This window comes from Heterodontus francisci, chromosome 7, assembly GCF_036365525.1.
Source record: "Heterodontus francisci isolate sHetFra1 chromosome 7, sHetFra1.hap1, whole genome shotgun sequence".
NCBI lineage: Eukaryota > Metazoa > Chordata > Chondrichthyes > Heterodontiformes > Heterodontidae > Heterodontus > Heterodontus francisci.
In genome coordinates this window covers 91,092,479-91,114,192 of record NC_090377.1, presented here as the reverse complement: position 1 = coordinate 91,114,192, position 21,714 = coordinate 91,092,479, and the positions used below count along the sequence as shown (strand labels likewise).

At 42.9% G+C, this 21,714-nt stretch overlaps 1 protein-coding gene across 1 annotated transcript in view; it reads left to right on the top strand.

Annotated features, from left to right (window-relative positions):
• hibch (3-hydroxyisobutyryl-CoA hydrolase) overlaps positions 1-21,714 on the top strand; it is a 135,682-nt gene that overhangs the window by 99,607 nt on the left and 14,361 nt on the right. Inside the window, exons 8-11 of the mRNA XM_068035636.1 lie at positions 1,552-1,697; positions 5,247-5,333; positions 7,955-8,007; positions 15,131-15,212. Coding sequence (XP_067891737.1) covers positions 1,552-1,697; positions 5,247-5,333; positions 7,955-8,007; positions 15,131-15,212 — 368 coding nt within the window. The remainder of the gene's footprint in view (positions 1-1,551; positions 1,698-5,246; positions 5,334-7,954; positions 8,008-15,130; positions 15,213-21,714) is intronic.

Genomic DNA, 21,714 nt, shown 5'->3' with positions numbered 1-21,714 from the left:
GGGTTTTAAGCAGGGACTTGAAGTAGGAGAGGGAGGTGGAGAGGCAGAAGAAATTTCAGGGCTTGGGCAGCTGAAGCAGAACCACCAATTGTGGGGTGAAGGAAGTTGGTGGGGGGTGGGGTTGCACAACCGGCCCCATCCAGAGGAACTGAGAGTTGAGAGTGGGGGTTGTAAGATGGAGGAGCTCACAGAGATAGAGAGGCTTGAGGCCATGAAGGAATTTAAACACGAGCATTGCAGTTTTACATTTGAGGCATTAGGGAACTGGGAGCCAATGTAGGTCAGTGAAGACAGGTGATGGGTGAGTGGAACTTGGCGCAGGATAGGATACAGGTAGCAGAGTTTGGAATGAACTGAAGTTTTCAGAGGGTGGAAGTTAGGTCAACTAGAAAAGCATTGCAGTAGTCCAATTTGGAAGTGACAAATGCATGGATGAGGGGTTCAGTGACAAATGGGGAGAGGCAGGTGATGTTATGGGATTGGAAATAGCCAATCTTCGTGAATGAGTATCTGACAGTAGCTCAGAGTGGGCTGAATAGGATTCTGAGGTTGCAAACAGTCTGGGTCAGTCAGAGACAATGGCTGAGGTGGGAGATGGGAGATGACAGGCATGGGATGACAAAGATGATGGTTTCAGTCTTAGTTGGAGGAAATTGCAGCTGTTGCAGGACTGGGTATCAGATGAGTATTTGACAACAAAAAGAGCTGGTTGAGAAGTGGAAGTGAGTGGCATCAGCGTACATGTGGAAGGTAGCCCCATGTATGTGGACGATATCAACAAGCATGTAGATGAGCAAAAGGAGGCGGCTAAGGCCCCTTGTGGTCCCTGGAGATAATGGTACAGGAATGGGAAGAAAATTTATTGCTCGGGATGTTCTGGCTGCTATCAGTTCGCTATGAGTGGAACCAAGTGAGGGCAGTCTCACTCAGCTGGGCAATGGAGGAGAGACATTGGAGGAGTATGGTATGGTCAGTTGTGTCAAAGGTAGCAACACAGTCAAGGACTCTAGAGAAGATAAGGATATTAAAGATGGGGTGGTAGTTAATTATGGCAGTTTTGAATGAAAGTTGAATAGTACCTGAGGAGAGGGAATCACTTACAATGTCAACTAATGTGGAGGCCAGGAATTCAAGTTGGTCAGCGGCTTAGTGGGAATAGGGTTAAGGGAGCAGGAGGTGGGTCTCATGGATGAAATGAACTTGGAGTTGGCATGGATTAAATGGGAGAGAAGTCAGAGAAACATTTGGGTTCAGGGTAAGGGGGAGATGTTTTGGCTTGGTGGGCCAAGGGTAGCTGCGGTGGAAGCAGAAGAGGCAGCTGAATGGATGGACTCAATCAAAAAACAGTAAACAATTGTTTGAAGCTGGATGATAAAGATCAGAATTTGAAAAATTGAATCCCTGAATCCTTTTAAGATTAATGAGCCATACAGTTTTAGCTGTAATGCAGTTGCATAAAACATTAAAGCTTTCAAAGTATCTCTAGAATTTTCTTTAATTATATGACTTCCAGGTTGACTACAAATTCAACTAAAATGTATTTGTACACAGGTCTGTTTCCAGATGTAGGAGGAGGTTTTTTCTTGCCAAGACTAGAAGGGAAACTTGGCTTGTACCTTGCCTTGACAGGATTTAGAATTAAAGGAAGAGATGTGCATCAAGCTGGAATTGCTACTCATTTTGTGAAGTCTGAGAAGGTATTCTTGTTTCTTTGTTGCATCTACAGACTAATGCTCATAACCACAACTGGCTACAATTCAATAAGACTATAGTATATGTGGCTGCCTTATTTTCTTTCAGAAATAAAGCTAGGAACTGTGTTCAATCATTAAATTTGGCGATCCATACATACTGCTTAAGGAAAACTAAGCAGGTCTGACTGGGCATCTGCAACAAGCACTATATGGAAGAGGAGTTCACTCAACATACTAAATTTAACAAAAATAAAACACCCACAACCTTTGTCTCAAAAGCTGTGTTTTAGTCATCTTCATTTTTTTTATTTGTAAACTTTGAAGCAAGTTCCCTGGATTTTGAAACGTGAGTGGGGCAGTATTGCTGGTCCTTGACTGCAGAGCAATGTGTCATGGGATCTGTGTTTATGTTGGCAGTAAAATTGTTTGTACATTCAGTTAACAGAGCACATAAATTGTAGTACTTTTATCTGATGTGACTGATTTTTTTTTAACTAGTGCTAACTGAACAACAGCCTAAAGCATTGGGGAAAAATGTGCAGTCCTTATGTTAAAAATCTGGGGTCATTCTTACAGTTAATGAAATGAAAGAAAGACTTGCATTTATATACCACCTTCCACAACTTCAAAATTTCCCAATGAAGTACTTTCTTGAAGTGTAATTCAGGAAATGCAGCAGCCAATTTGCACACAGCAAGGTCCCTCTAACTACATAGAATCATAGAAATTTACAGTACAGAAGGAGACCATTCAGCCCATTGTGTCTGTGCCAGCTGAAAAACAGCTATCTATCCTAATCACACTTTCCAGCTTTTTGTCTGTAGCCTTGTAGGCTACAGCACTTCAAGTGCACATTCAAGTACTCTTCGGATGTGATGAGGGTTTCTGCCTCTTTCAGGCGGTGAGTTCCAGAACCCCACTGCCCTCTGGGTGAAAAGATTTCTTCTCAACCCTCTTCTAATCCTTCTAAAAATTACTTTAAATATGTGCCTCCTGGTTATTGGCGTCTCTGCTAAGAGAAGTAGGTTCTTTCTATCCGCTTTATCTAGACCCCTCATAATTTTAGACACCACTGTTAAATCTCCACTCAGCCTCCTCTGTTCCGCAGAATACAACCCCAACCTATCCAATCTTTCCTCATGGCTAAAATTCCCAGTTCTGGCAGCATCCTTATAAATCTCCTCTGTACCCTCTCCAGTACGATCACATCCTTCCAGCAATGTGATCGGAACTGTACACAGTACTGTACTTATGACTTACCTTGTATTTTATACAGTTCTAAAGTAACCTCCCTGCTCTTATTCTGTGCTTCAGCTAATAAAGGAAAGTATCCTGTATGCCTTCTTAACTGCCTTATCTACCTGTTCTGCTACCTTCAGGAATTTGCGGGCATGCACACCAAGGTCCCTCTGTTCCTCAACACTTCTCAGCATCCTACCATTTATTGTGTATTCCCGTGTCCTCAAATGAATTACCTCATACTTCTCCAAATCAAATTCCATTTACCACTTTTACTCACCTGACCAGTCCATTGCTTTCTTCCTGCAGTCAACATCCTTCTTCCTCACTATAAACCACACAGTCAATTTTGTATCATCTGCAAAATTCTCAGTGCCCCTACATTTAAGTCTAACTATTTTTGATATAAACCACAAAATGCGAGAGGCTGCACTGGAAACAAAAACACCCGTCAACCATTACCCTTTACTTCCTGCCACTGAGCCAATTTTGTATTCAACTTATCACTTTCCCTTGAATTCCATGAGCTGTAACTTTTCTGACCAGTTTGCCATGTTGGGCTTTGCTGCAATCCTTGTAGACTACATTAAACTCACTACCCTCATTGACTGTCCTTGTTACCTCCTCAAAAAAATTCAATTAAGTTAGTCAGAGATGATGTTCCCTCAACAGATCCATACGGACTGTCTTTGGTTAATTGGTGCCTTTCCAAGAATTTTTTCCAATAATTTGCCCACCACCAAGGTTAGGCTGACCAGCCTGTAGTTTCTCGGGCTATTTCTTCCTTTTTAAACAATAGTGATAATGATCAGATAATCTGATTTTAGGTGTTTTCAGGTCGTAGGTAGGAAATTCTCCAGATTACTAATAACTGTACTTTTAGATGTTGGCTGAGGGATAAATATTGGCCAGGACACTGGGAGGAACTTCCCTGCTCTTCTTTGAAATAGTGCCATGGGATCTTTTTTGTCCATTTGAGAGGGCAGACGGGATCTTGGGGTAAAGTTTCATTGGAAGGATGGCACCTTCTGTAGTGCAGCACTCCCTCAATACCTGTGTGGAGTGTCAGCCTAGATTTTGTACTCCAGTCCCTGGAGTGGGATTTGAACTCTCAGCTGTGTGACTCAGATGCGAGAGTGCCACCACTGGGCCACGGCTGACGCCTAATTGATGGATGCAAAGAATTAATGCAACTTTCTAGTGGAACCTTGCATTAACTTGTTCCTGTGCTGAACCTAAAGGCCACAATGTAGTTTCTTTAATTGGTTTCCATTTGGAGCCAACCTGTTAGAGCAATGCCCAGCAGAGATCGTAACTCAAGTCAATATGACCTACTCTCATGCATCTTTAAATAACCAATTACAGAACAGCATTGGTAAACATCCAGGATCTCTCTGCTTTTACCCACTCTATTAAATGGGGAATGGGGTGTAATGTGAAGAGACTGGAAAATGGAGACTAAAAATTCAAATTCCAATTCAGTTTCAACTTTTCAAGTTGGAGGGAGGGAATTTTATGAATTAGTAATAACTGTGACTGTTCTAACAGTCTGTCACTGTAGAGAGGGTTTTAGTAACCTATCCTGCTGTTACTGACTGCATGGGGTAATGTACAGTACATTTTCACTTTAGGACACACTGCAGGAGCTACTGAATTGCCTGATGTGATGTTCGGCCTGTCAAAATGCTTTATAATGCTATGTTAGGATTATAAATGTTTGCCAAGACATAATCAATGTTTCGTCATCAGATTTGTCAAAATCTATCTCGTGGGAGTTTGACAATCAGAAATGCATGAGGCAGAAAAAGCTTTTAGATACATTTTGCACAGGCACAGCAGTGATTTATACTCCAGTTATAGAATGGAACATTTTTTCCTGGATGGGTAAAACCTGATTCTGCACATTGACATTTACCTGCCAGAAAGAATAATGTCTGAACTATGGCAATTGTATTAAAGAGACATTTTTAATTGTTCAGCAACTAGCTGGATTTGGTTTAGTGTTTTTGAACTTGTGTAGTTTTACATCTTTCCTATAAGTAGGTAACAATACTTATTAATGCAGTTGTTTCCTTACATCAATAGGTGGCTGGAACTGATCAAATTTGCTGTTCATTTTTTTTTCACGTTTCAGAACCATTAAATGATACTTGGCTCAACAAGACTATGCTGTGTGAATACATAATACAGTTTCAACTGTGTTTTGGAGTTTAAACTAAAATTAGATATAAAAAAAAATCTTGAGCTAGTACCTGAATTAGATTTCTTCACCTTTCTCATAATTTGTTGGTATTCAATCTCTTTTTCTTTTAGATCCCAGATCTGGAGAAGGACTTGATGTCTTTAAAGTCTCCTTCTAAGGAGGACATTGCAAATTTGTTAAATTCATATCACATCAAGGTACAGTGATAATAAATATGTAAAAACTTAGCACTTTACTCCGCTTCTACTCTTATTTTCATCATCTGTTTTCTCTCGCATTGGATCCTTTTTGGGATGCTGATTTCCTGTGGCCAAGGTGGCAGAGTATTGGTTCTACTCCTGGCTGCTAACAATGCCACTTATGGTCAAACGCCATGTAGCATGTGTCAGTGCTCTTCATGACTCAGATTAGGAAGTCTGGATGCAGGCCTCACACCAGGGGCAGGATTTTCCCTTCAGTGATGGGAAACAGAGGTCGGGACTATTTGCAGTCCCGAATCCACCCACCGGGGGCAGGTGGGGGGGGGTGCGCAGGACGGGGCGGAATGCTGTCACTCATTGTAACCTTTTAATTAGCCTGGAGATAGGCTTGCCATCCATTTAAGGGCTCTTGAAGCTAGAGGGGCAATCAGATGCCTTCCAGGTTGAAAGGAGCAGCGGACTGCAATGGAGGGGCAAGTAAGGGAGTGGATGCTTCAAAATGGAGGTGCCCTGTCTCCAACGTTTTTAAACTTAAATTAAAAAATGGCTCTTACAGACAGGCCAGCACTGTGGGTGGGGAGCCCCTCTAAAGGGCAGCCTGTGACAGCTGCTGTACCCAGGCAGGCAGAGAGGGCCTCTAGGTCTGCCTGGAACACTGCCCCCCTCCCCCCACCCCTCCCCAAGGACTGCCACCTGGAGGTTGCCTCCAGGCACCTAAACTGGTCCCTGCCACCTGCGGGATCTGGAGGCCGACTGGAAAATCTCAGTTGGCCCCCTTTACTTGGCCTCTAGGCTTTTAATGAGCTACATTGGCTACCCGCTGCTCCTTCTTCCCCCCCCCCAACACCACCACCCTCCACTCCCATCGCACCTTGCGAAAATGGCCTGGGAGCAGGATGGAGCCAGGGAACTGGCATGCCAGTCAGTGGGGCTATTTTGAGCTCTTGCCTGCCTCTAGTCCTGGCCCCAGTGGGGCCTGAAAATCCAGTTCCAGGAGCGAATTAGGGAAATCACCCCTTCTAACTGCATTTAGAAACTATAGGGTAATACATTGATGTATTCTGATCTGCAGACTTCATGGTTATTGTTGAGACTGAATAATATAAATTGCATTTTTACAGCACTTAGTGTTGCTGTAGATTGTGAATGCATCCCTTTTACCACACCCTGAACTTCAAATATTTTCTAACATTTACATCATGCTTACTTAATTGGGTGATGCTTTCCAAGTTTTTGTTCAACTATTGACATGTGGATGTGCATATTTATATTTTCTCACAAGTAGAATATTTGCTGTGTTTGGTTGCATAACAATATTCTAAAGGTCATATATTCAAAACTCATCATCCATTTATATACTGTAAAATGTCTTTTAAACTGGAACTTTATTGTAGTCCACATTAGGTACTCATTTTCTGTGCAGGGTTATGAAGGTTGTAACATATAAAATTGTTTGATTGTGCTAAATATGAACAAAACATTACTCATATTTGGTAACAAAAAATGCTACAATAAAGCTGTATTCTTCACAACATAAAACTATAGCTAGAACAATTATTAAGTCAATAGTGAAACTTTAAGCCCGTAGTTAATTTGTGGTTAATACTTACTGTACAGCTATTAATGTGCGTGTAAAGTAAATTAATTGGAGTTGGAATTGGTCTACTTCTCCTATTTCTTGTGTCCTTGCGTTCTTGTGTTAATGGGTTTGGAATGAAGATTTTCAAATAATGCATCGGCATTATCCTGTTCACTGACATGGTGTATTTTTTCCTTAAAAACCAATGATTCCAAGCAGTTCTGTTTATAGCACAAGTTGTCCTTTGTGATGTAATCTCCGCATAATTGCAAGACTTTAATTAAAGCAATTTACTGATAATTCAAAGGTTATTTATTGGCCTAAAAATCCCAAATTTGAAGTAAGAATAGCCTGCTATGGATTGTCAGGGAGTAGCAGCCTGCTGCACATTAGTATGTTAATTGATAGAATGAGAGCTCAACTCAAATATTGATTTGTCCTTCAGAGTGTATAGATTTCTGAGTTAAACGTGTCTGTATTGTCATTCTGAAATGTCTGACATCTGCTCAAGGTCACAGTGAAAGTGTACGCATTCCCAGCTAGTCGCAGGTTATGTACAGTGAGCATTGTATCCTTGAATCAGAGGAATTGGAGAAATGTTGGCTCTAGTTAAAGGAATAATTATTGAGGTCAATATGTCTTGCCAAATGACTGTGACAACCTGGCATCAATCTCCTCGCCACTGAAATGAGCAATGCTGTGATCTTTGTTTTGATGACAGTGAGTCATAAAATGGGATTGCATTGTGTTGCAAATAAAAGTCCAGAAAATGTGATCTTTGGAATAAATAACTAATTGAACATTTGTATGCCAGAGAATAATGGAAAATGCGAGTATCCAAATTGCATGGGAATGTGCTTCATTATACTCCCATGATTCAACCTTTCCTAGTACTACTTCATTGATGAGATGATTCAAGGACCTTTTCACTTCCGGATTTTTTATTTTAAAAAAATGAACAATGAACTTTTACAACATAGTTGATGTAGACCTGGAAAATTGAAAAAAACATATTTATTTTGCTTTTTTCTACCAACAGTGCAAAGCTGATGATAAATTTGTCTTGGCAGAGCACATGGACAAGATTAATAGGTACTGTACTATATGGGATGCTATGTTTGTATTTGGATGCTACTGTGTATTACTTATATCACTCTAACTCTTCAAAGATATATATCCAATTTTAACATGTTTAATGTTTAGTGCTAAATGTAGCCAAATAGATATTTTATTTATATATGTATACAAATGCTGGTTTTTCTGATAAATGTTAACTTTCAGTGACAAATGGACATTATTTAATAACTTGTGTACCTACATGCAGGAGTTGCAGTTTTAAAAAAATTACATTACCACCGTAGTTTCCCTCTCTTGAACCCCATTCCACCCTCCCCATGGGACAGGCGAGAAGAGAAACACACTGACTGTTTATTCCATTCAAGTGCAGATGAATGTAAGAATGTTAACAGTAACAATATGTTTTCCTTCCTGTTAGTACGGAAGCAAAGTGTCATACAGCAGAATTTAGTGATTTGGTCTACTGCACACATTTGTCAACTTTTTTTACCCCAAAAAACACCAACACACCTCTGGCAGATCTGCTTAATGTAGACTCTTCCATGCCTAATATTGGTGTTGGTTGGTGACTTCCTAATATGTCCTTTTTTGTGGCAGGTCTGATAATGGAAATTTTTAAAGGTAGGATAAAGCTTTCTGCTTCACTCAGAGCTCTATAGTAGCCTGAGAGTTAGAGTGACTGGTGAATTAGACCACCAATGTGAAAAAGCCATCTTGATAACCAAGTTATGATAAAGGCAGTGTGAATTGTTACACTAAGATATCCAGACCAGAATGCCCTCCGTTCAATTCCTTGTCTCTCCTGAATTAGCTGATGCTGGCTGGAGCAGCCATGGCGGCATTATATTTGGCCTCATTGCACCTAGCTTGGGCAGGAAAAATGAATAAAGTTCCTTTTTTTAAAGCCAATGAAGAGGAAAAATTAAACTCTAAACTCTCGGAATGAAAGTACCCAACTGATGCAGCTTGACCACCATTCGGTCTTTCAAAATACATTTAAGCCATTTTTGACTACAGAAGTACCTGGTTAACTTTTTATTAATTTATGCAATGCTGAACTGCGTGATTTAAAAAAAAAAAAATCTGCCCAATTAAAACCACAGCCATTTGCAATGACCCACAGCATGTTAGTTTAACATAAAAGCTTTTAGCAAATATGGATCAAAGTCCAAACAGGAGGTGTCAATTTGATTTGTAAATCTTTACAGTCCTAACTTTGGGGAGATAGGATTTATGTACATTATTTTATTTCATGGCAGAGGATGGCTACAATGTAAGTAACCATTTTGGGGGCTAAATTGGATAACCCACACCCCTTCAATATAATACAGGCAACACACCAACTTCGTACTGCCCATTCATGTGAATAATTGCTGAATGCAGCGAGCTCTAAACGCACTGTTTATTGGCTGTACACATCAGTAGAGGCCCAAAATTGTAACTATCCAGCACCACCTAAGGCTAGCCTGCACTGCTTAAAGGGAAGGTGCATTGTGGCTGGAGCAAGTGCTGACGGTTGTGCAGGAAGTAAATCTGACCTGAGTAAAAGTAAAGAATGGCACAATATGGGAGAGTGCAGGCACCAAGGTTTTCAGATGCTGCACTGGAAACCTTGGTGGTGGAGGAGGTGGAAAGAAGAAGAATGTCCTGTATCTGCAGGGTGCCAGGAGGTGCTCCAGGCACATGGTCAGAAGACAGTGGTGGCAGATAAGCATGGAGGTGACTGTCAGGTGTCAAACCCCAAGGACTTGGATGCAGTACTGCAACATTGACCTCACATGAGTGGTAGCTTCAGGCACTGCTCAAATCACCATACCCCCATCACACACTTATCAGCAGTCTTGATCAATTAGGACTCGTACCTATCGCTTATATGCTTTACCTCACCCTCACACACTTAGCACTGCTGCAAATCACACATTCACATCCCGCAGGTTTCTCTCACTGTCAGCTATTCAAGCATGTCAGCCAGATCAACCAAACAGATTGCATGACACTCAGTAGCATTCTTCCCTCTTTCTGGCAGGACAAAGTGGTGCACAACCCGAGGCAGCAGGAGTGAACCGTAGGAGGACATGCGCACCTGCATGTCCTAACCCCCATGGAGGAGATGGTGCTGGCCATTATTGGGACATCCATTACTGAGGCCGTGCCAGTAACGGGGCTGAAACCATCGAAAATGACATACCTAATCCTCCTCCTAACATCCCACTTCCCTCTTTTCTCACGCTTCTGATTTACAAGCTTCATGGTATAAGTAACACCTATAACTTTCCCCTGCTCCACAGCCCTACCCTTGTGCCTTTTTCTTTTCAGATACCCCAGAGGTGCAACCTGGTCAGGAAGTGGAGGAACACCAAGAAGACAGTGATGAAGACGCAGCATCTTCACTTGACCTTAAACTCGCAGCCACCAGCTCAGATACTGACACTATGCATATCTTTCGAGGATAGATTAGAAGCAGGATCTACACGTGGTGAGATACCGAGCACAAATGGGATGTAGTCAGAGCAGGGGGCAAGGATAGCACAGGTTCCAGCTTCCTGGATAATTCCTCTGCTGATAATTTAGATGAGCATTTCGATAGGGCAGCCTACATAATAACAGCAACTTGTATTTGTATAGCACCTTTAATGTAATAAAGGTGCTATACAGGGGCATTATGAAAGAGTATGACACCAAACCACATAAGGAGATATTAGCCAGATCACCAAAAGCTTGGTCAAAGAGGTAGGTTTTAAGGAGTGTCTTAAAGGAGGAAAACGATGTAGAAAGGCAGAGATATTTAGGGAGGGAATTCCAGGAGGGCCTAGGCAGTTGAAGGCACAGCCACCAATGGTGGAGCGATTAAAATTAGAGATGCTCAAGAGACCTGAATTAGATGAGTGCAGATATCTCACAGGGTTGTGGTGCTGCAGAAGATTACAAAGATAGGGAGGTGCGAGGGCATGGAGGAATTCGAAAACAAGGATGTGAATTTTAAAATTCGAGGTGTTGCTTAACCAGGAGCCAATTTAGGCCAGCGAGCACGGGGCAATGGGTGAATGGGACTTGGTGCAAGTTAGGACATGGGCAGCATAGTTCTGGATAATATCAAGTTTGCAGAGGATGGATTGTGGGAGGCCAGACAGGGGTGCATTAGAATAGTGGTCCAGAGGTAACACAGACATACATGGGTGAGGGTTACGGCAGCAGATGAGCTGAGGTGGGGCGGAGTCAGGCAATGCTACAGAAAGTGGAAATAGGTGATGTTAGTAATGGTGTGGATATGTCGTTAGTAGCTCATTTTGGGGTCAAATATGACACCAAGGTTGCGAACAGTCTGGTTCAATCTCCGATAGATCCAGGGAGAGGAATGGAGTTAGTAGCTAGGAAACAGAATTTCAAGTGGGGATCAAAGACAATGTCTTCAGTCTTCTCAATATTTAATTGGAGGAAATTTCTTCTCATCCAGTATTGGATGTTGGAAAAGCGGTCTGATAATTTAGAAACAGTGGAGGGGTCGAGAGATGTACTAGAGAATGCTGATAGATATGCACAAGAGACTTGGTGCATTGGGAAGTCTGCCAGAAAACCTGCAATCAATGACAAGGAGCAAGAAGGAGTCTAGCACAGACTTGGCACAAGACTTTGTGCAGAGCTTGGAACCCACCCTTTACAGCATGAAAACGGTGGCCAAGTCCATTCACGTACTTGTGGGCCTAACCATGGTGCAGTGTCTAACAGCCAATGTCACAGCTCCCATTGCATCACAAGCAGCTGCTACCCCCATCTGAGTGCTACAGTGGAAGCTCAGACTACTGTCATGCAAGATCAGCTTGCTGCCACGCAAGCTCAGACTGCTGCCATCATGGCTGAGGAATACAGTGTGCAAAGAAGCTTGTAGGATGTCACAGCATTCCAATAATCTGTCCTCCAACAGATTACTGGATTGCTGAGGCACTACCCTGGGGTAGTGGCACTGGTTCCATGGAGCATAAACCTGCTGTCCTCTTTATAGAAGATGGTATTTGTCCTCTCACCACTGCCATTCAGCCAGTGCCCCTGCTCTTGACTGTCAGTCAGCCAGCCCAGTCTGCTGCCACCTGTGCTGCGATGGTGCAGCCTGCAGCTGGGCCTTCTAGGGCCACTTGCAATCTCTCCACTGAAAGTCAGCAGTCTTTCAGCAGCCATGCCACTGGAGTAGCACTGCATAGGAGCACTAAACCGGGCAAAGGCACACAGAAGACTGGCACTAGGGGAGTCCCCAAGGATGATTAGTAAACTTTTGTTTGCAATTTGGCATGGTTTTATTTTAAAAATTTGGTTTGGGATGTTTATTTGGTGGTGGCTTTTATTTTTGCATTGTGGTCAAGCAGGTACTGTTTTGGTCAGTGATAAAGGGAAGATAATGTGTGGGACTGTTGATGAATGGGAATTAGGGTTTAAGTTACTGGTATCACACTTGGGTGAGTTCTTCATGGACAGGTAGAAAGGGGCTGTCTGGGTTATTTCTCTCCCTCCTCCCTCTTCCTCTTTCTCCTCACTTTTTTTTTATTCATTCATGGGATGTGGGTGTCACTGGCTATGCCAGCATTTATTGTCCATCCCTAATTGTCCTTGAGAAGGTAGTGGTGAGCTGCCTTCTTGAGCCACTGCAGTCCATGTGAGGTAGGTACATCCACAGTGCTGTTAGGAAGGGAGTTCCAGGATTTTGACCCAGCGACTGAAGGAACGGCGATATAATTCCAAGTCAGGATGGTGTGTGACTTGGACGGGAACTTGCAGGTGGTGATGTTCCCATTCATCTGCTGCTCTTGTCCTTCGAGGTGGTAGAGGTCGCGGGTTTGGAAGGTGTTGTCTAAGGAGCCTTGGTGCGTTGCTGCAGTGCATCTTGTAGATAGTACACGCTGCTGCCACTGCGTCGGTGGTGGAGGGAGTGAATGTTTGTGGATGGTGTGCCAATCAAGCGGGCTGCTTTGTCCTGGATGGTGTTGAGCTTCTTGAGTGTTGTTGGAGCTGCACCCTTCCAGGCAAGTGGAGAGTATTTCATCACACTCCTGACCTGTGCCTTGTAGATGGTGGACAGGCATTGGGGAGTCAGGAGGTGAGTTACTCACCGCAGGATTCCTAGCCTCTGACCTGCTCTTGTAGCCATGGTATTTATATGGCTACTCCAGTTCAGTTTCTGGTCAATGGTAGCCCCTAAGATGTTGATAGTGGGGGATTCAGCGATGGTAATGCCATTGAATGTCCTCGTGCTCGTGCTCCTCAGCTGCTCACCATATGACTGGTGGCAAGAGCTATCCTCTCTTGATGGTGAGGCTGTGCAACCTGTAGCAGACCACCACAGATCTTGATACCTGCTCTGTCCAGTACTGCACAGCCTCCCCACAGCAGTTCAGACAATGGAAGCATTGTTTCAGCATGCCAGTGGTCAGCTGTATTACATTTCAAACGGCAGCATGGCTTTCATTGTATGCATGCTGCACGTGTACGTGGGTCGCACACCAGAGTTATCACATCAGCAGAGAGCCCTTGTCAAGCTGTAGCCACATTTTGGTTTTCTGTGGTGGCTCAAATGCAGTTGCCACAGTGGAATGCTGCAGAATGAAGGCATCATGACTGCTGCCAGGACATCAGACATTGACCTGTATGATTCGCTGCCCATGGTCACACACCAGTTGGACATTGAGGGAGTGGAATCCCTTTTAGTTCTGGTATAGGGCAGAGTTGATTATGTCGTGCCCACAGAGTATGCACATGTAGTCAATGGCACGCTTCACCATGAGGAGGTCTGCATTCCTAGCGAAGCTGTGTGCTCACTCCGCCTGCTTGTCTCTGACAGAGAGAATGAAATGTAGTTAGCTCTTATAGAAGAGAGAGCCATTAGAGACCTTCCTTATGCAAAAGTGGATGACAAACTGAGAGATGTTGCAAATATCTCCAGCTGCAGCCTGGAAGGAGCTAGACGCATAGAAGTTCATTGCTGCAGTCACCTGACATTGGAGTTGTGGCTGCAGCGGGTGGCAGATTTCAGTGAGGACCTGTCACGCATTGTTCCTCACTGAGGTTCAGATAGGAGAATTGCTCTCTGAACATGCTTGACAAATACGGCCTCCTGCTAACAGCCCACCTCCCCCTCTCCGTCCCCTCTTCCAGCACCTTGTCCAACTCCATTCATTCTCTATGTCATATTGTCATGCTATAGTCCAAGGAGAAGATCTACTAATACATCCATGTCTAGGGGCAACTGGTTTGTGCAGAAACCTTGAAGTCAGCAAAAGCTCCTTCAGCAACTGCCGCACCACTCCCTGTAGATGTTAGCAACATGAAACACCTATAGAAAGCACCAAACACTAGAATTGTAGCAATAGCCAAAGAAATAAACCAGCAACAAACCTGTAAGTAGTTGATATCCTTAAATAATACTGGTGGAGGGGTCCTTCATGCTGTTTAACGCATGTTTAGCTTGGTGAGGTTAAGAGAGGGCATTAGCTAGAGCATTGATTTCCAAAAATGGCACCACTAGCATCAAAACAGCGTTGCACGCTGGTTGATGTCATGTTCTGCCGGCTCTACATACTTTTGGTGGACATTCACTACATGCGCCCTAATGCCTTCACCAATATGGCATCTGGTAGGATTCACCCCACTAATATGTGCATTTACAGTGGTTGCATTATGGAGCTCTATGAACACTTCCATCCAAAATCGGGTGGTTAATGAGCTCTTTCTCACCCTTTGTTACTAAAACATTTTTAAATTGCTTGCAGCAATTTGATGCATAACATTGAATTCGTATTCAGAATGCTTTATTTTCCTTCTGCTAACATAAGCTACTCATCTGGTGTTTTACTTCCAAATGTTATTCAAAAGTCATTGTTTTTTTTCGTTTTACGTTAGCTATTGATGCAAACTGTTATTTAAGCATTTCCTGATTTAGTATAAAAATATTCTATCATACTCCTTTAGATTCACAGCTAACACATTTGAATTAGTCACATAGAAGTAGGGCTGGATAGCTTCCCAAGATTATCTGCAGTAACCTAAACGAACACTTAGTATCACAGCAGCTCAGTATTGCAACGTGTATTACTGTATTTTACAGATCATCAGTCCGTCATAAAACTTTTTTTAATCTGCTTTTGTTTTACAGGCTATTTAAGACCAACAGTGTCGAAGAAATAGTACAAAATCTGAAGCAAGATGGTAGTCCATTTGCATTTCAACACTTGGAGGTACAGTACATTAGATAGTTAACAAAATTTGAGTGATGTTACACCGTTAGTAAACGCCAGAGATTCATACAGATCCTTCTGTAGTTGAACACTAACACTCAGCCTTAATGCATTCTATTAGCAGGCCTACTGTTACAGTGGACAAACGTCTGAAGATAATCATTCGTCACTGGATAGGAACTATAGCATATCAAAAATGTAACCCTATAGCATTCAGTAATTGCTTCATCGTGTATCGTGAGATAAAAAGAATTACTGGCCTCCTAGTAGAGAGCTCAGTATTAATTCTTCTGTTTCCATCCAACCAAACCTAACTTATACTGAAGTATGTTTCCAACTCTGCAACACTTTAAGTGACCATTTCTTTATGTATCTTTGACAGTGTGAGTTCATTTATCAGGTGGAATAATAGCTAAGCCTGGAAGCAATGGGAGCCCTTTTATATTGTTTTCTCTTCTGTGCCTACCTCCCATCAACCTCGGGACAATGATACCAATATCTGTACTTAACAGCCACCGAAATAACTCAGGAGGTGACATGAATCGGGAAAAATTACATAGCAAATTGCTGTGATATGGAATACATTGTCTGGAAGGCTGGTGGTAGCAGTTTCAATGGTAGCTTTCAAAAGGGAATTATGTAAATACTTGAAAGATTTATTGAGCTATTGGAAGAGAGCAGGGATATAGCACTAATTGAATAGCTCTTTCAAAGAGTCGGCACAGACACGATGGGACGAATGGCCTCCTACCTTGCCGTATCATCCTTTCTTAAAGGAGAAACTGAGAATTGAACCTTAGACCTTTCGAGTGTCTGTTATTCGCTTTCTTATCGCATGGCGCACATACTCACTAAAGCATCATTTAAAGTGGCTCAGTATGTGGGCAGTTACATATTACGTAGAATTTACAGCACTGAAACTGGACATTCGACCCATCTGTTTCATAAGAACTAGGAGCAGGAGTAGGCAATTCAGCCCCTCGAGCCTGCTCCGCCATTCAATACAATCATGGCTGATCTCATCTCAGCCTCAACTCCACTTTCCTGCCCATTCTCCATAGCCCTTCAACCCATTACTAATTAAAAATCTGTCTATCTCCTCCTTAAATTTACTCAATGTCCTGGCATCCACCGCACTCTGGGGTAGTGAATTCCACAGACTCACGACCCTTTGAGAGAAGTAATTTCTCCTCATCTCTGTTTTAAATCTGCTACTCCTTATCCTAAAACTATGACCTCTTGTTCTAGATTGCCCCACAAGAGGAAACATCCTCTCTATGTCTACTTTGTCAATCCCCTTAATCATCTGATATACCTCAATTAGATCTCCTCTCATTCTTCTAAACTCTAGAGAGTAAAGACCTAAACTGCTCAATCTCTTTTCATAAGACAAACCCCTCATCTCTGGAATCAATCTAGTGAATCACCTATGGACTCCCTCCAATGCAACTACATCCTTCCTCAAGTAAGGGGACCAAAACTGTACGCAATACTCCAGGTGCAGTCTCACCAATGCCTTGTATAGTTGCAGCAACACTTCCCTACTTTTATACTCTATTCCTTTAGCAATAAATGCCAAAATTCCATTTGCCTTCCTTATTACTTGCTGTACCTGCATACTAGTTTTCTGCGATTCATGCATGAGGACACCCAGATCCCTCTGCACCGAAGCACTCTGAAGTTTCTCTCCATTAAGATAATCAGCCGTTCTATTCTTCCGACCAAAATGAATAACTTCACACTTATCCACGTTAAACTCCGTCTGCCAAATTTTGGCCCATTCACCTAACCTATCCATATCCATTTGTAAATTTCTTATTTTTTTTATTGCAACTTACTGTCCCACCTATTTTAGTGTCATTGCAAATTTGACTATATTACCTTCTATCCCTGCATCCAAGTCATTAATCTAGATTGTAAATAGTTGGGGCCCGAGGACTGAACCCTGTGGCACCCCACTAGTTACATCTTGCCAACCAGAAAAAGACCCATTTATCCCGACAATCTATTTTCTGTTGGTTAGCCAATCCTCTATCCAAGCTAATAAATTGTCCCTATCCCCATGTTATCTTACCTTTTGTGTGGCACCTTATCAAATGCCTTCTGGAAGTCCAGATATACTACATCTAAAGGATCCCCATTATCCACTTTACTTGTTACAGCTTCGAAGAACTCTAGCAAATTAGTCAAATATGATTTACCCTTCATAAAACCATGCTGACTGAAGAATTGCGTTTTGACTTTCTAAATGTCCTGTTATTACTTCCTTAATAATGGATTCCAACAGTTTCCCTACGACAGATGTTAAACTAACTGGTCTATAATTTCCTACTTTCTGTCTCCCTTCCTTTTTGAATAAGGGCATTATATTGGAGGGGGTGCAGAGGCGATTCTCCAGGATGTTGCCTGGGATGGAACATTTAAGCTATGAAGAGAGGTTGGATAGGCTTGGGTTGCTTTCGCTGGAGCAAAGAAGACTGAGGGGTGACCTGATGGAGGTGTACAAGATTATGAGGGGCATGGACAGGGTGGATAGGGAGCAGCTGTTCCCCTTAGTTGAAGGGTCAGTTACGAGGGGTCACAAGTTTAAGGTGAGGGGCGGGAGGTTTAAGGGGGATTTGAGGAAGAACTTTTTTACCCAGAGGGTGGTGACGGTCTGGAATGCCCTGCCTGGGAGGGTGGTAGAGGCGGGTTGCCTCACATCCTTTAAAAAGTACCTGGATGAGCACTTGGCACGTCATAACATTCAAGGCTATGGGTCAAGTGCTGGCAAATGGGATTAGGTAGACAGGTCAGGTGTCTTTAATGCATCGGTGCAGACTCGATGGGCTGAAGGGCCTCTTCTGCACTGTATTATTCTGTGATATTAGCATTTTTCCAATCCACTGGAACCTTTCCTGCATCCAGGGAATTTTGGAATATGATAACCAATGGATCCACTATCTCCGCTGCCCCTTCCATTAAGACCCTAGGATGTAGGCCATCAGACCTTGGGGACTTGTCTGCCTTCAATCCCGATAGTTTGCTCAGTACTTTTTCCCTAGTGATGATGATTGTTCTCAGTTCCTCCCTTTCTACAACCTCTGCATTACCTGTTACTATTGGGATGATACTAGTGTCCTCCACTGTGAAAACTGAGGCAAAATACTGATTTAGTGTCTCCGCCATTTCTGTGTTCCCCTCTATTAACTCCCCAGTCTCATCCTCCAAAGGACCAACATTCACTTTAGCTACTCTCTTTCCTTTTATATACTTATAGAAGCTTTTGTTATCCGTTTTAATATTTTGCACTAATTTTCTTTCATAATTTACCTTTGATCTTTTTATTACTTTTTTAGTAACCCTTTGTTGATCTTTAAACGTTTCCCAATCTTCCAGCTTGCCATTGACCTTTGCAATATGGTGTGCCTTTGTTTTTGTCTTTATGTTATCCTTAACTTCCTTGCTTAGCCATGGATGCTGTTCCCCCTCTTTAGAATCTTTCTTCCTCTCTGGAATATATTTTAGTTGGGAGGAATTGAATATCTCCTTGAACAGCTGCCACTGCTCATCAACTGTCCTACCTTTTAGTCTTCCTGCCCAGTCCACTAGGGCCATATCTGTTCTCATGCCTATGTAATTACCTTTGTTTAACTTCAGAATGCTAGTGTGGGACTCCAGTTTCTCACCCTCAAACTGAATTTGAAATTCTAGCATGCTATGATCATTCTTCCCTAGAGGATCCTTATCTATGAGATCATTAATTAATCCCACCTCATTACACAACACCAAATCTAGAATAGCTCCCTGGTTGTTTCCACAACATATTGCTCCAAAAAACAATCTCTAATACATTCAAAGAACTCTCCCTCAAGGCTACCCTTGCCAATTTGACTAATCCAGTCTCTATCCATATTAAAATCACCCATGATTATTGCCATACCTTTCTTACAAACCCCCAGTATTTTCTGGTTTATACTGTGCCCCACTGCGGAACTACTGTTTGGAGACCTATAAATTACTCCCACCAGGAACTTCTTTCCCTTGCTGTTTCTTATTTCTACCCAGACTGATTCTACGTCTTGATCTCCAGTGCCTATATCGTTTCTCACTACAGTACTGATTTCATCCGTTACTAACAAAGCTACACCACCTCCTTTTCCTTCCTGCCTATCCTTCCGAAATAGAGTACCCTTGGATATTAAATTCCCAAACCTGATTTCCCTGCAACCACGTCTCCGTAATCGCCACTAAATCATACCCTTTCGTCTCTATTTGTGCTGTTAACTTATTTATTTTATTCCAAATGCTTCGTGCATTCAGATACAAAGCCTTTAAGTTTGTTCTATTATCAAATTTCCCTACTCTTGTATGATTCATTGGTGCAATATGACGTTCACACGTTCTGTCCCTTCCTTTTATTTTCTGGTAACAATCAGCCTCATCACTAACCTGCACTCCTACCACCTTGTTTAACTTTGACTTCCTATTTTCCATGCAACTGAACCCTCTCTTTCCACCCCCCCCCCCCCCCCACTATTTAGTTTAAAGCCCTATCTACAGCCCTAGTTATGCAATTTCCCAAGACTCTGGTCCCAGCATGATTCAGGTGGAACCCATCCCTTCCGAACAGCTCCCTGCTTCCCCAGTACTGGTGCCAATGTCCCACAAATTCGAACCCATTTTTCCCACACCAATCTTTGAGCCACGCATTTACCTCTTTAATCTTATTGACCCTGTGTCAAATTGCTCGTGGCTCAGGTAGTAATCCAGAGATTATTACCTTTTTGGTTCTGCTTTTTAATTTAGCCCCTAGCTGCTCATATTCCCTCAGCAGAACCTCTCTCCTCGTTCTACCTACATCGTTGGTACCTACGTGGACCACGACAACTGGATCTTTCCCCTCCCACTCCAAGTTCCTCTGCAGCCCAGATGAGATATCCTGAACCCTGGCACCAGGTAGGCAACACAGCCTTTGGGACTCTCGATCCTGGCCACAGAGAACAGTATCTATGCCCCTAACTATACTATCCCCGACTATGACTACATTTCTCTTTTCTCCTCCCACTTGAATGGCTCCCTGTACCACGGTGCTATGGTCCATTTGCTCATTCTCCCTACAGTCCCTGCTCTCGTCCACAGGGAGCAAGAATCTCGAACCTGTTGGACAAGAACAAGGGCTGAGGCTCCTGCAACACTACCTCTTGGATCCCTCTACCTGCCTCACTCATAGTCACACCCTCCTGTCCTGACCACTGGCCGAATTCAAGGTCGTTAATCTAGGGGATGTGACTGTCTCCTGAAACACAGCATCCAGGTAACCCTTCCCCCTCCTTGATGTGTCTCAGTGTCCGAAGCTCAGACTCCAGCTCATCAACTCTGAGCCGGAGTGCCTCAAGCAACCAACACTTGCTACAGATGTGGTCACTAGGAACCACATTGGGGTCCACCAGCTCCCACATCATGCAGGTACGACACATCACCTGGCCCTGCATCTCTGTTTTATTTAATTAGATTTTAATTTGTTTTTTAAATTTCCGAATGGTCTTTAGTTTTTTAAATCTTCTTTAGTTTTTAGCTTCTATACTAATAAATCGATCAAGTCTTATTCTATATTTGATGTCAATTAAATTAAATTAAAAGCTTACCTCAATACTGACCCCAGCGGCTTGCTGTTTCCCTGTCACTTTTCGATTTTTTTTTTTTCCCCCCAGCTCCGCTCCTGCCGCTCCTCGGGCTACACTCCTCCCTCTCTCTCTCTCTCTCTCCGACTCTGGTTTGGCGCACTTTTTTGAACCTCCGCTTCTCGGTCTGCGCTCCTCCCTCCCTCTCTCGGCTATTTATGCTCCACATGAGCTTCCTCCCACCCCTCTTCGTCTAACCCTATCAGCATATCATTCTATTTCTTTCTCCCTCAAGTACTTATCTAGCTTCCACTGAAATGCATCTATGCTAATCACCTCAAGTACTCTTTGTGGTAGCAAGTTCTGTATGCTTACCACTCTTTTTGTTGAGAGTTGTATAGTATGATTGAACATTGTTTGGGGATGATGTAATGATTTGAATTAAATGTTAAACTGAAGACTGCTCATAAAACCAACGTTTGATCCCTCCGTCCTTCCAACCTCCTTTTCCTTTCTAAAATCTTTGAACGTGTTGTCCCCTAAATCTGTGCCCATCTTTCCTGAAACTCCGTGTTTGAATCTCTCCAATCAGGTTTCTGTCCCTGCCACAGTACCGAAACAACTCTTATCAAAGTCACAAATGACATCCTATGTTACTGAGACAAAGGTAAACTATCCCTCCTCATCCTTCTGGGCCTGTCTGCAGTCTTTGACACGGTTGACCATACCAACTTTCTCCAGTGTGTCTCCATGGTCATCCAGCTGGGTGGAACTGCACTCATCATTCTTACCTATCCAATCCTACCCAGAGAATCGTCTGCAATGGTTCTGTTCCCACTCCTGCACCATTGTCCCCCAAGGATCTACCCTTAGCCCCCTCCTATTTCTCATCTACATGC